Here is a 15,202-nt window from a genome sequence, read left to right on the forward strand (position 1 = left end):
CTTGAAATACTTCAGCTTATTGTGGAATAAATAAGCTCTTGTTTTACTGTGTGTGATATGTCCTTGCCTTGCATCAGAAGATGTTTCATTACAGCGACCTTTCATTCTCATTTGTCCATCAATTTACACCCTCTTTTATTAAATAAAACCTAAACTCAGCTGTGGGAGGTTTCTGTGAATTACGTCTTTGTCACTTGGCCATGGGAAAATGAGGAGATAAGCACCTCTTCTTGACCCCCTGAACTGTCCATGACTGTGTGAGTGTTAAAGAAAAAAAACAAAAGGAACCATGAACATGGACATTGTGTACCCGTCCCGTGATTCTCCATTCTGCCACCCTCCTCAGAACACAATACAGTCAGTGAGGTGCACTTCCATTCTCATAAGGAAAGGGGAGGCTATCAGCATAGATGGCGATTGTGCCGTGCCAGACCATATCCACGGAGGGCTGTTGTGTTTGATGAGCGGGAGAAACATCCTGTTCCTAGCGCTTCGATAGCACTAATGAAGGAGTTGGATACCAGACAGGTCAAGGCTGCTTATGCTCTGTAAATGTACTATGCTGCCTCTTCGGTTGCTGACAGATGAAACAGGAGTTACGGGTGGTTTTCAGGAATTGTCGTCAGAGAAGTGACACATGGCGTAACACACATGCCAAGTCATCTGTGAAAGACAAAATAACTTCTTATAAACTGGCATTGTATATTACTTGAATCTGTGCTATTAGTTTCACTTAAAGCACTGAAGCATTTTTAAATCATCACTAAATTTAGCATTTGTTGACAATATACATACAGTCAAGCCCAAAATTATTCATACCCCTGGCAAATTCTGACTTAGTTACTTTTATTCAATCAGCAAGTTTTTTTTTTTATTAGAAATGACACAGACGTCTCCCAGAAGATAATAAGACGATGTATAAGAGGCGTCATTGTGGAAAAAATTATTACTCATCTTTTATTTACATTTGAGCAAAAAGTGGCATGTCCAAAATTATTCATACCCCTCTCAATAATCAATAGAAAAGCCTTTATTGGCTATTACAGCAATCAAAAGCTTCCTATAATTGCTGACCAGCTTTTTGCATGGCTCCACTGGTATTTTTGCCCATTCATCTTTAGCGATGAGCTCCAACTCTTTCAGGTTGGATGGTCTCCTTGCCATCACCCTGATCTTTAGCTCCCTCCACAGATTCTCAATAGGATTTAAGTCAGTACTCTGGCTGGGCCACTGCAAAAAGTTAATGTTTTTGTCTGCTAACCATTTCTTCACCACTTTTGCTGTGTATTTTGGGTCGTTTGGGTGTTTTATGGTGCCGTTTACTGTGATTAGGTTCCCTGGTCCACCAGCTGAAACACCCCCCCCCCCCCAAAACATCAGGTTCCCACCACCATGTTTGACAGTGGGGATGGTGTTCTTACGGTTGAAGACTTATTTTTTTTATGTCAAATGAAGGCTACATCATTGTGGCCTAACAATTAAATTTTTGTTTCATCTGACCATAAAACAGAAGACCAGAAGTCTTCTTCTTTGTCCAGATGAACATTTGCAAAGGCCAAGTGGGCTTTTGTGTGCCTTATCCGGAGAAGTGTCCTCCTTGTTCTGCGTCTGTGGAACCCAGCGGTGTGCAGTGTCCGTTGGACTGTCTGCCTTGAGATGTTGCCACCAGCAGAGCCCAGATTCATCAGGATGGCCTTGGTGGTGAATCTTGGATTCTTTTTTTACCTCTCTCACTATCTTCCTGGCTAGCACAGGTGTCACTTTTGGCTTCCAAGTATGTCTTCTGAGATTTTTCACAGTGCGGAATGTCTTGTATTTTTTAATAAAACTTTGCACTGTAGCCACTGGAACTTCAAAACATTTAGATATGGTCTTATAGCCCTTTCCTGACTTGTGAGCAGCCACAATGCGCAGCCGCAGATGCTCAGTGAGCTCCTTTGTCTTAGCCATGACTGTCCACAAACCAACAGCAGAGAGCTCCTGTTTTCACCTGTTGAGTTAATTAAAACAGCTGTCCCCAATGAATCAGAGTAATTAGGATGCTTTAGAACAGCTTGGACTATTTGGAATGGTATAGAACTTGGGATTGTCCCATAGACTGTGACAGTTTGCAAATGAGTAATTTTGGACACTTTTTGTTCAAATGTAAATAAAAGCTGAGAAATATTTTTTTTCCACAATGATGCCTCTCATCTTATTATCTTTTGCCAGGGGTATGAATAATTTCGGGCTTGATTGTATGTTATGTTTTTATTTATTGGTAAAATGAATTAAGTTGTATTATCAAACTTTGTGTTCCAATACATTTACATTGATGTATTGATGTATTTATTCCTTAAATCAGTGATGTTTTGCATATGTCATATATTTCTAGCAAATATGTGTTTGTATTATATTAATTTGTAGTTGGCAACATATAAGAAGTTATGTAATTTTCAGTTTTGCACATTGTGTTCTTATTTCAGGGAATAAGACTAAAGCTGATGCACTTGCCATAGAGGAGACAGACACACTCCTCATTTTGACCTATTGTCTGTTTCAGGGAGCCGTTCGATGCTGGCTGTAAGTCCTGCAGCGACCAGCAGAGGGCATACTGAGGGCACATCTGACCTGATGGTGGATGCCTCCTATTACAACCTCTACCAGCCCACACCATACTCATCCTACTATAGCAACCTGTACAACTATCAGAACTATCAGGTGAATGGACATGGTCCTCACATCAAGTGCGATGCTAATATGTGACCCTGGACCACAAAACCAGTCTTAAGTAGCACAGGTATATTTGTAGCAATAGCCAAAAATACATTGTATGGGTCAAAATGATTGATTTTTCTTTTATGCCAAAAATCATTTGGACATTAAGTAAAAATAATATTCCATGAAGATATTTTGTAAATTTTCTACCTTAAATATATTAAAACTTGTTTTTTAATTAATAATATGCATTGCTAAGAACTTCATTTGGACAACTATAAAGATGATTTTCTTAATATTTTGATTTTTTTTGCACCCTCAGATTCCAGATTTTCAAATAGTTGTATCTTGACCAAATATTGTCCTATCCTAAAAACATACATCAATGGAAAGTTTATTTGTTCAGCTTTCAGATGATGTATAAATCTCAATTTAGACAAATTGACCCTTATGACTGGGTTTGTGGTCCAGGGTCATATATGTGCTACCGTTATATGGTAATAATGCATATTATTATTGTTATACGTGGGACTGGATAGCTTAAAGGGATAATTCACCATTTACATCATTTACCCACCCTCATGTTCCATAATATCTTCATTAGTGTTTTGAAGAATAAATCTTATTATTATTTTTGATATATTTTTTTTGTGAACTACCACTGTAATACATTAAAAATATAAGGTGTAATAATAATAATAATAATAATAATAATAGTAATAATCCAAATATTTGTACCAGTCAAAAGTCAAAGATTTTTAATGTTATTTTTAAAGAAGTCTTATCTAAAGTACAGCAAAAACAGTACAATTATTATTACTTATTTAACAATTAATTATTTTATAATTATTTACTGTTTAAAAATAACTGTTTTCTATTCGAATGCATTTTAAAATTTAATTATTCCAGTGAGTGCAAAGCTGAATTTTTTTTAGCATCATCATTCTAGTCACATGATTCTTCAGAAATCATTTTAATATTCTTTAATATTCTTTTGCTGCTCAAAAACATTTATTATTATTATTATTATTATGTTAAAAACAGCTGAGTAGAATTTTTTTTCAGATTTCTTTGAATAGAAAGTTCAGAAGAAAAGCATTTACATTATAAATGTCTTTATCACCACTGTTGATCAATTTAAAGCATCCTTGCTAAATAAAAGTATTAATTGCTATCATTTCTAAATAAAATAAAAAAATATATACTGACTCCAAGCTTTTGAATGGTATACTGTATAATGTTACAAAAGCTAAATGCTGATCTTTCTATTCATCAAAGAATCCTGAAAAAAAAATTCAACTGTTTTAAATATTGATAATAATAATGTTCTAAAAAAAGGATCATGTGACACTGAAGACTGGAGTAATGATGCTGAAAATTTAGCTTTGATCACAAGAATAAATTACATTTTGAAAATATATATTTAAAAGAAAACAGTTATTTAAAACAGTAAAAATATTTCAATAATGTTTTTGCTGTACATTGGATCAAATAAATGCAGGCTTGGTGAGCAGAAGAGACTTCTTTAAAAAAACATTAAAGATCTTGCTGTTCAATAACTTTTGACTGGTAGTGTATGTGTTAGGATACCCAGTCCTATTTGAACTTCACTTCAGGCACCTTTACTGTGCATGTCAAATTCTAACCAGTAAGTTGTTATATATTCAATGCATTACTTAAGTTAATTTTCTTTAGTAGCATAATTATGCATTGAAAATATCATTGCTTCTCTCTTGATGAATATTAAATTTATCTTGATGGTTCTGGCTTTACATTAAGTGAAAAGTGTGGTTCATAATGTTTTATAATTTCAAAATATTTATCAACCCTCTATGCACACCTTGGCAAAAGAATCGCCATTGGCTAGTAAATTTACTCGCCAGAATGATATACTTTTATATATATATATATATATATATATATATATATATATATATATATATAAAAAGCTTAAATGTTTGTGAAATGTCACAGTTTTGTAAATATCTCAAAGTACACTCTTAACATCATTCAGTCAAGCATAACAATATGATATTATGATAATCAAGCATTATTTAATGATCGAACTTTAGTAATTAGAATTACAACTTGGTACCCATGTATTGAGTGCATATTTGTCATTTTAACTAAACTTAGGACTGTTTGTGCTGCTTAAGATATTGTTGGTCATTCAGTGTTTCTGTAAAAAAAAAAAGGGAGAAAAAACAATACTGATATGATAAGATAATTATACTACTGCTACATATTACCAATATAATAACAATATAAAATGCATTAAGGATTAATAAGCTACTGAGTTCATGAATATTAATCACGTCTGAGTTCGCTCCAACTGATTTGCTGAAATCAAAACAGAGACGATAATAAGTGAGCACAAGCCAATAAGATTGTCATTTGTGCATTAGTTCTGCTCTGTTATTTTCAGGAAAATACAACAAAGAATATTGTTTACATGTAGTGCATCAAGTCAGCATTGTATGTAAGACACTCTCGCTCTTTCTCTTTTATCTCATGTTCATGTGTGTGAGAAACCGTGCTCTCAGCAAAGCGACAGCGAGTCGTGCGCCTTCACACTAGATTTTACGGTACGTCAAATACAGGTATGCTGCGCAACCATTAAGATGAACTAAAAAAATAAAACAGATCAGCTTGACTGAGGCTCTCAGTCAAAGTGTTTACAGAGTAAAAACATATCTGTGCTAAACTTATACTCATACACTAGCGAGTAAATTCTAAGAATTTATCAGCCAATGGCTAATCTTAGACATAATTTAGTCACCCAGTTATTTACTAGCATTTTACAGGGTTGTATTTCCTATACATTAGCTGTGACATTTTTAACAGACACTGCTCAAGACAAAGATTTTTTTGGTGAAAAAATATATTTATATATTTTCAAACTTTAAATTTCTTTTGAATCAATCTACTGACCCTAAACTCAGCCCCCTACTGTTTAGTATCTTCAACCCATCAGACATACAGTACCTCAGACAAGCACTCTAGCAAACATCCGTGTTAACGCCAGCATGGTGCACACACCTCCACACTCACCGGTCTGCATCCCATGTAGCCCAGGTCTCAGTAATAAGGTGATTAAGTGTGTTGCAGCAGTGTTGATAGGGGCCGCTGTCATTGGACCCGTCTGGCTTGTTGAAGTTGGCAGGCCGTAGTGAGCTTCTGTCCTCGGTGTACAGTGATAATACCTGTGCCATCGTTCCAAGCCACTGGCCAAACACAGCAGGAAGGTGTGGGGCTTTCATGCACACTACACCTCTTACATGCTGTTTACATTTCCCCGCTCCCCCCAGCCGGAACCGCAACTAATTCTGTCATTGGAGGTTTTTTAACCCTTATCCTTGTTGTATAACTATCACAAGAAGACTGATATATCAAAGTCTGAATAATCACTGTTCTCAATTAGTTTGACTGTTGTTGTTTAATAAAATCAGCTAAATTTGTTTTTGTTCCTAAACTGCAAAATCACTTATTTCCAGTTTTCTCATCATTCTGCACAGGTACTGACACTCTCACTCTTCTAGTAGTAAAATATTGTTTTAAAAGTAACTTATGATTGTCATAGATGTATTATAACTACGTTTTAATATAGGATAATATATTGCCGATGTAAATTACAATTCAAATGTTTGAGGTCAGTAAGAATAATAGTAAAAAAAAAAAAATTAGCAAGGGTGAATTAAGTTGATCTAAAGCAACAGTTAAGACATAATATTACAGAAGATTTATAAATCAAATGAATCTTGTTCTTTTGAACTATTTGTCAAAGAATCAAACAAAAATGTGTCAGATTCCCAGAACTCTACAGTGCTAACATTTCAGTCGCATTTGTGACAAAAACTACTGCGTGACTATGAAAAAATATTTAGGAGCACCATGTGCGTCTGACCCGATCAGCATAATTGTGTTTTTGCAACATTAAGTAATGCATTTTGGACAACTCTCACAAATCCTTTCATAAAACAAAGTGTAGAGAGAGTGTAAATAAAAGATTCATTGTGCAGTTTAGAGAGCTTTGTTGATGATATTGGAACTTTGTGAGACTCATGAAGATGAGTGACAGCTTTTAATTATTTTTAAGGGAGTTTGTAAACGAGATACTGATTTAATAGAACAGTTAAATAAACAATAACTGACTATAACACTATTGCCTGAACACAGCATTGTTTCATTTATGAAAAAAGTGCATTTTTAAACAAATCTTATGGAGTCAATGATTCAATTTCCCATTCATAAAGAAAGTCACTTGCTTTATTCCTCAATCCAACAATCAAGTTACGCTGAAGACTGGAGTAATTGCCATTACATGCAAAAAATATTACCTACATAGGCAAAATGACATTTTAAAATATATTAAAATAGAAAACATTTTAAATTTGTGAATTTTTATTGTAGTTTTGATTAAATAAATCCAACCTTGGTGAGCATAAATATACAGTTCAAAATGGTAAAATTAGAAAATCTGACCACTTGTACAAAAGATCTATGTGGTCAGTTTCACAAATTAGCCTATTAGCAGAATAAGCGGGTAAGGGTTTCAGTTTGTAATGATAGAGACATTAACATATTTTAACTGTATGGTAAAAAAAATTACACTAAGTTATAATCAGATGTACTGTAATGCAAAGTATGCAAACCTTGCAATTCTGAGAGCAGGCATGTGAATCTGTCCCGGCAGCAGCTCTCCAGCACAAGTTTGAAGATGACTGTTTGAAGATATCAAATTGGACAGCATGAAATTGAGGGCATCCTCAAAGTCATGGCCCGTTCAACTTTGATATACCATCATCTCATTGCAACAGTTTTACAAGCCTTTATTAATCAGCCATCACCCACTGACATTAGAAAGAGTCTTCATACCATGACATAATATGATTTTCATATGGAGATCAGCTGCTGTATATGGACTCTGATTTATATGGCTAAGTATCTCCATTGTATCAAATCTGATCTACTCAAGTGTGAAGTAAATTAAATCTATATTTCTCCAGGGAGTCATTCCTGAGTGTTATATACACACAAGTCAGTGATGGGGCCATATTTCAGCATATTTGTGCAGTTGGGTCCCTGATGGCGACATATTGCTCCAGGGTCACCGCCTCCATCTCTTTAGTGTGTCCCGAGGTTTGAATTGCAAAGGTTAATGATATTGCTCGTATGAAGATACAGCTCTGTAGGGGGAGGGGGTAACTTTAATTCTGATTTCACATTGCCTGATTTGACTATTTGGAAGATGAATGTAGGACATATGCTGTGATTCTTTTGGTGTTTTGTAGTGAACTGAGACTGCTTTCATTATCTATCGGTTTGTTTTTAGCTTTTATAAAAAAGTAGGTTCATTTATTTAGCGTTTAGACGAAAGGCTGGAATACACAACACATTGTTTAGTCCATTGTTTTGCCCAAAGTCAGAGCCATTCTGCAAATTTGAGTTGACAGATGTAATAGAAAATCACCTAGTGTATAATGATCACAGATACATTTTTTTTTTAGCTTCAGACTTTGATTCCACCCAATTGGAGGATATCAAACATGTATGATGTTTTTTGCCAAATTTAGAACACGTTTTCATTTCATCATCTCCTAGCAAAAAGGTGTACATTTCAGTGTGAGTTTGTTATGATTGGAATGACTTTAAAGTCTGGTAGTGTGTGATCCTCAGTCGTTTAGTGTATGATGGCCAGTTTTCCTCTGTGAATATTTACAAAGTCGGTAAGTGTTGATGCCTAACATTTTTAAAACATTTTTAAAAGTCATATGGTGTATTACAGCCTTTAGCAGAAGTTCAATTTGTGTGACAATGTCATTTTATGATAAAAAAAAAATGCAGTTCATACAGATATAGACTTGAACACAGCTTTTAATTTCTGATTGTTTCTCATTTTTAAATTGATTTAGCTTTTTTTTGTGGAGCATTAAAATAGCAAAAAGGTGGTGTAAAGGATGAATGTCCCATTTAAAGGCTAAAATTCTTATAGTTTAAGTACTGGTAGTTTGACTTAAAAAATCACAAAAAAATTAAAGGAGCCATTAAAAAAATGTTTTAATGTTTTGTTCATTGAATCAAAGACAATGCATTTTAAGTTATTTTGAAGGAAGGAAGAAAACCATAATAAATCACAGATAGGATCCTGATAGACCCTTCAGACTGGATGTCTGTGTTCTTAAATAGAATATATTTTAAATAATTCAAGATTATTAAATCTCTTTGAATTGTAATGTTAATGCATGTTTGTTAAAAATGTTTTTTTTTAGCATTGAAAATCTGCACTGTAAAAAAAAAAAAGAAGAAGAAAGTGGCATACGGTAAAATGCCAGCAGCTGTGGTTGCCAGAACTTCAGTTAAAAAATATATATAGTAGCAACTTTTTAGGTTTTACAGACTTAACACATTTCATTAACTCATGTAATGTTAATATACCAACCTATTGAAGTACTAATTTTGTTTTGAACCATTATATTACACTGACAACCACCAAAAACAGGTGGTGATGAAAGTCACATGATGAATCAAAGCATATCGCCAGCAGCTTTTCCACAAGCTGAGAAGGAAAATACTACATATACACTGTTAAAAATAAAGGTGCTTTAAAAGGTTCTTCACAGCGATGCTATAGAAGAACCATTTTTGGTTCCGCAAAGAACCATTTAGTCAAAGGTTCTTTAAAAAAAACATCTCTTTCTTACCTTTTTATAATCTGAAGAAACTTCTTTTGCCACAAAGAACCTTTTGTGAAACAGAAAGGCTCTTCAGATGTTAAAGGTTCCTTATGGAACCATTTAGACAAAAAAGGTTCTTTGGCATCGTAAAGCACCTTTATTTTTATGAGTGTAGAGAAGGTGCACAGTGTCATTCACACATACTAAACACCATTATGGTAACACACATGACACTGAAATAATGCGATGAACATGAATTTAACAACATTAGATGTAAGATAAAACCCTATTGTACACAATTGATAAGAAAAAACTAAAAAGAAACAGTTATTTCAACATCAAAAAAAACATAAACAAGTGTCACGCAGGGAATTCGGGGAGTATCAATTTACATTTTTTAACTGTAAATTATACAATGATATTATTTTTTTCTCTTCCTAAAACCGTGATTTTAACCGTATTTTACTGTTAAACTACATTAAATGTAATTACAATTTTTTACTGTCTGGAAACTTAATGTTAACCAATAAGCATTTTTACAGTCTTTTACTGTTAAAATCATTTGTACAGTGTGGTAGTCAGTAAGAACAAAGAACCCAGTGTTTCCCCTAGGTTTCCAGTGTTGGGGGGGGGGGGGCGGGGTAGCCGCCAACGTTACTTTTTTTCCCCCGGTACTTTACCCTACTTTGTGAAATAACGAAAACATTATTATAGACTTATTCAGTGGAAAAATAAGTCCAAAACTCTCTATTTTAACATTTTGAACAATAGGGCTCTACCAACTTTTGCTTTTTTTTTTTTTTTTTTAATTCTTGTGTGTATTATTTTTTCTCATAATCAAATTAAAAGTATAAACATTTATTTATTTTTAATCAAATGAAAAATAAACCCTTTTAATTTTTGGCAAACAAACAGAGGTTTACTGTTAAAATCAATAAATAATAATAATTTAACATTTAAATAATAATTGTAGTATTTTTTTCTACAATTAAGTGGTTAATCTTGTTATATTTATTTTTTTATCATATATATTGTTTTATGTCAATTATTTAAATAGGAATATATAAACACCTACATTATACTGTACAAAAGTAATACAAGACTAATGTTCTGTTACATGTTACTTTTATTTTGACAGGTTGCCTTGAAGTTTCTGTGTGTACAGCATGATATGATGCTAGTTTTCTCAAATGAAACGGTAAAAGTGACACTCACAGCAGCTTTGGATTGAGTTTATCTGTTCATGTGAGATGCAAATGCCCAAAATTAGCGGGAGCGTCACGCGTGCTTCACTGTGCGTGTAGTAAAAAAAAAAAAACGCGTCTCCACCATTCAAACATACTGAGGCAAACGGAGCATGCAGGATTCATATTGAAACGGTCATTTTGCATTTCAGTTTTCACAGACACTAGTCCATATCGCGATTTGAATGAAGTGACAGACCAACTTTTGATTTATTAATCCAAAAATCGACAAATTTACGTGGCATTTCTCGCTATAGTAGATTCGGTTTTTATGAATGGAGTCCGCGATCCAGTCTGTGTTTTCGCGGAGGACACATTGTAAACACGCGATCATGTAAAGACAGAAATGACATGACTTCATGTAAATAAGATAAATAACATAAGGCAATTTAGTTTGTTTAATAAAAGAACAGTGTATAGACCTGTTCTATAGGAAAGATAACCTTAATGACTTCTATTGTGATCTGACGCTATATCGAAAATAAAATGAACTTGACATTCAAGGGGGGCGGGGGGTGCCGTTGGGGGGGCGGGGCGCCCCCCTAAGATAATGGTAGGGGAAACACTGGAACCTGTACAAAAAAAGGTTGTTGTGATTTAGTGTGAGTCATCAAGAAGGATTTCTCGTTCCATCAGGCTGTGTCTTGTAATCCAGAAACTTCAGTTGTTGGTATGAAGTTATTTGTAGGACATTATGATGTATTCTATCTTAGGTTTACAAAAGCATAACTTGTTCCATGAAACTTTCCATCACAGCTTCTTCTCTTTATTAGGGTTCATTTGATAAGGAAGTAATAGGGTGAGGAGCTCATCTGGCTTTTATCTCAGTGTGTCCATCTCCCGCCCTCTCCCACCTCCAGCGAGTGGGGCTCCGCTGCACTGCAGGTGGAGAATGAAAATATGAGGGTTGCGTAGAGGATCCAGACAGCTGATGGTGCCAGATAAGAGCTCACTCAGGGAGGTAAAGGACTCAAGCCAGCCCTGCTCTGGATCTAATACAGCAGAGGTGGCACAACATTTGCAGGCCTGGTCATCATTTCTGAGCAGTGAGCAGATTTTTGTATTGCATAAATTGGAAATCACAAAGCACTTTTAAACTGCTGAAACTGCACTAAGCACAATACGGTGTTACCAGATTTTTGCCTAGATATGTTCGTACCTGAGATAGAGATCGGAATCGCAGGGAATGATGTTGAATGATGCATTTTATTCCACTTGGAATTATTTTGATATAAGTGTTATGGTAGGTTAAGAGTGGTATGGAAATAGTTGAGTAGCATTGCAAACATTTGGGCACATATTCAGTGTTTGTCTCTTGCTTGTTGTGGCACATGCCTTTTTCCCACCTCGTTTTATTTGTTGCACGCATTGGTGGGGTACTGTTAAAAAAATCCAGTTCAATTTGTATTATATTTGTCATAGGCAATACAAGAGGCTGACATTGTTTAAATAACAGTTTATAAACCTGTCAAGAGTTGATGGGGTGGACAGTAAATGGTGACATATTACTGGCTGACAGAAATCAAATTCCATAAAAGTGAAATTGAAAACACCCTAAAGCCTCTGCGCCGTCAAGTAGACAGCTTATTTTAAAGTTCTCACAAGAGGGAAGAAAACTTGCCAGAGCAGCTTGTTGCAGTTTATTTTGAAAAAGAAAGAGAGAAATAAAGCAATCTACACACGAGGTCAGCCATAACACATATTGGCCATTTTTTCTCCCTTTCGGACTAGTGTAGATGTATAGACTACGTATTAGAGTCTTTTATCAAGTGTTTCAATGCTGTGAGATGAATGGAATGTCTCTGTTGAGGTACCATACACCTTGTGTCCAATAATATGATTTAGTATGTCTTCTGGTTCAAACAGAGACTGTATGAGGATGTGGAGATGGACCAATTATACAGTTGAAGTCAAAAGTTTACATACACCTTGCGGAATCTGCAAAATGTTAATTATTTTACCAAAATAAGAGCAATCACACAAAATGCATGTCATTTTTTATTTAGTACTGACTTGAATAAGATATTTCATTAAAAGTTCACGAGAAAATAATAGTAGAATTTATAAAAATGACCCTGTTCAAAAGTTTACGTACACTTGATTCTTAACACTGTGTTGTCACCTGAATGGTCCACAGCTCTTTTTTTGTTTAGTGACAGTTGTTCATGAGTCTCTTGTTTGTCCTGAACAGTTAAACTGCTTGCTGCTCTTCAGAAAAATCCTTCAGGTAGGATTTTGAGATCCTTCTTTTCACACTGAGGACAGCAAAGGGACCTATATGCAACTATTACAGAAGGTTCAAACGCTCACTGATGCTTCAGAAGGAAAAACGATGCATTAAGAGCCAGGAGTGTAAACTTTTGAACAGAATGAAGATACATTTTTCTTATTTTGCCTGAATATATATATTTTTTCATTTAGTACTGCCCTTCCTCATTCTGTTCAAAAGTTTACACCCCCTGCCTTAATGCATCGTTTTTACTTCTAGAGCATCAGTGAGCGTTTGAACCTTCTGTAATAGTTGCATATGAGTCCCTCAGTGTAAAAGATTGATCTCAAAATCATACAGTCGTTGTTGGAAAGGGTTCAAATACACAAAAATGCTGATGAACATAGAATTTGTGGGACCTAAAGTATTTTTTGAAGAACAGCGGGCAGTTCAGGCAAACAAGGGACTCATGAATAACTATCACTAAACAAACAAAAAAAAAAAAACACAGCTGTGGATCATTCAGGTAACTCCACAGTATTACATACATCAAAAATGGTACATACATCAAGTGTATGTAAACTTTTGAACAGGGTCATTTTTATAAATTCAGCAATTATTTTCTCTTGTGGACTATATGTAAATGTCTTTTATGTGAAATATCTTATTCTGGTCAGTACTAAGTAAAAAATAACATGCATTTTGTATGATCCCACTCATTTTGGTAAAATAATTAACATTTCACAGATTCTGGAAGGTGTATGTAAACTTTTGACTTCAACTGTATATACATAAATGGAAGAAACTGTGAAACTCAATATAGGGTGTATGTTTAGTCTTTCAGTTAAGAGTGTTTGGTAAAGCCACTGCCTAATGTTATTGCTGGTCCAGCATGAAACTTTTAAACAGTAGTGTACTTCTTTTTTTTTTTTTTTTTTTTTCATTTTACAAATTTTTAAAGAGTTGAAATTAGATAGGCTGTATTAAATCTTTTTGTTGCACAAGAGTGCCAGAGCTCAGTATGCAGAGCCTTGCATATTGACATGTTTTACAAATTATAATTTGCTATTGCCGTTTTTGCCTTTATTTTAATACGACAATAGAGTAATGACAGGAAGCAAAGTGGAGGAGAGAGAGGAGGATGGAATTGGGAAAGGTCCACAAGCCGGGAGTCGAACTCGGGACACCCAAAGAGCAATGACGCTATATGTCTCTGAATTATACAGTGTGAATGTGCAGACCTGCAACTTTCAAAATGTGATCTTGTTTCTTTTGATTCTTGACTTTTGATTTCTTCACTGTTGATACTATGAGACTCTTTATGTTTTGAGTTAACTTGTCTTGTTTTTGTTTTGTTTTGTTTTGTTTTTTCTACACCTCCCTCAAATTACATATCTTTGAAACAGATGCCAAATGGAAATGGTCGCCATAACATGTCACCCCAGTACCGCACACACTCCTACTATTCATCTTACCTGAGTCAGGGGCTCGGCACAACTGCATGTATGCCACCCGGCACCTGCCCTGAACCCAAAGCTGCAGGTCAGTCCCGCACACACACACACACACATGCTCTTAGGGCCATAAACTTTTATCCAGAGATTATCAACAGTGTGAGCAAGTACATCTGAGGGAGGTTCATACTCTGAGTCAAGGGCGCTGTAAAATTTATAAAAATAAATAAATTCAAAGGTAAAACTTTTATGAGAGTCATTTGTTCTGGTGACTTCAGATTTAAAGAGACAAGGACCATGTGCTAAGCGTACCAGTCTTAAAACATAGAAATCATAAATTGTATTTTTCAGTTTTTCCTGTGCCTTTCACTTTTGTACAGTTTGAACTGAAAATTATTTACAGATTTCAAAAACAATATAGGTCTTACTGTGCACCATTTTGAACTAATTTAGAGTGTTGAAGGACCTTTTAGTATGATTATGGTGTTTCTGTGATCCACCATTCCCGTATACCTCCAAGCTTGCCACCTGCCCTGGCTGTTAACCATTTTTACATGCTGATTTCCAGTGGTTTCAACATGAGGGTGCTGTCACCCCCACTATCACTGCAGGGGGTGTTATGTTCCATTACACGCAAAAGACTCCTAACTGGGTGGTCCCATCTCCAAAAACATACATGCTCGGAGCCCAGCGAGGAGTTTGTGGTCTATTATTTGTTTCCTGTACCTACTGTTTATATAATACCCTAATGCAGGGGATTTGGGATCTGGGGAACCACTAGGGACTCTGAGTGGGGGAAAAAAAATGTTTTTAGCAATGTCAAAGTTAACGTTTTAAGATATCAAAAATTCTTATTAATTAAATATGCAGAGTATATGTTATTTCATTCTGCTTTCTATCCAGTTATCTTTTCTATCGATGGCC

General features: G+C 35.0%; 1 protein-coding gene across 1 annotated transcript in view; it reads left to right on the forward strand.

Annotated features, from left to right (window-relative positions):
• Nucleotides 1-15,202, forward strand: part of dmrt1 (doublesex and mab-3 related transcription factor 1) — a 33,620-nt gene that overhangs the window by 2,648 nt on the left and 15,770 nt on the right. The window contains exons 3-4 of the mRNA XM_073841139.1: nt 2,543-2,700; nt 14,231-14,366. Of these exons, the coding sequence (XP_073697240.1) occupies nt 2,543-2,700; nt 14,231-14,366 (294 nt within the window). The remainder of the gene's footprint in view (nt 1-2,542; nt 2,701-14,230; nt 14,367-15,202) is intronic.

This window comes from Garra rufa, chromosome 5 (assembly GCF_049309525.1).
Source record: "Garra rufa chromosome 5, GarRuf1.0, whole genome shotgun sequence".
Taxonomy (NCBI): Eukaryota; Metazoa; Chordata; class Actinopteri; order Cypriniformes; family Cyprinidae; genus Garra; species Garra rufa.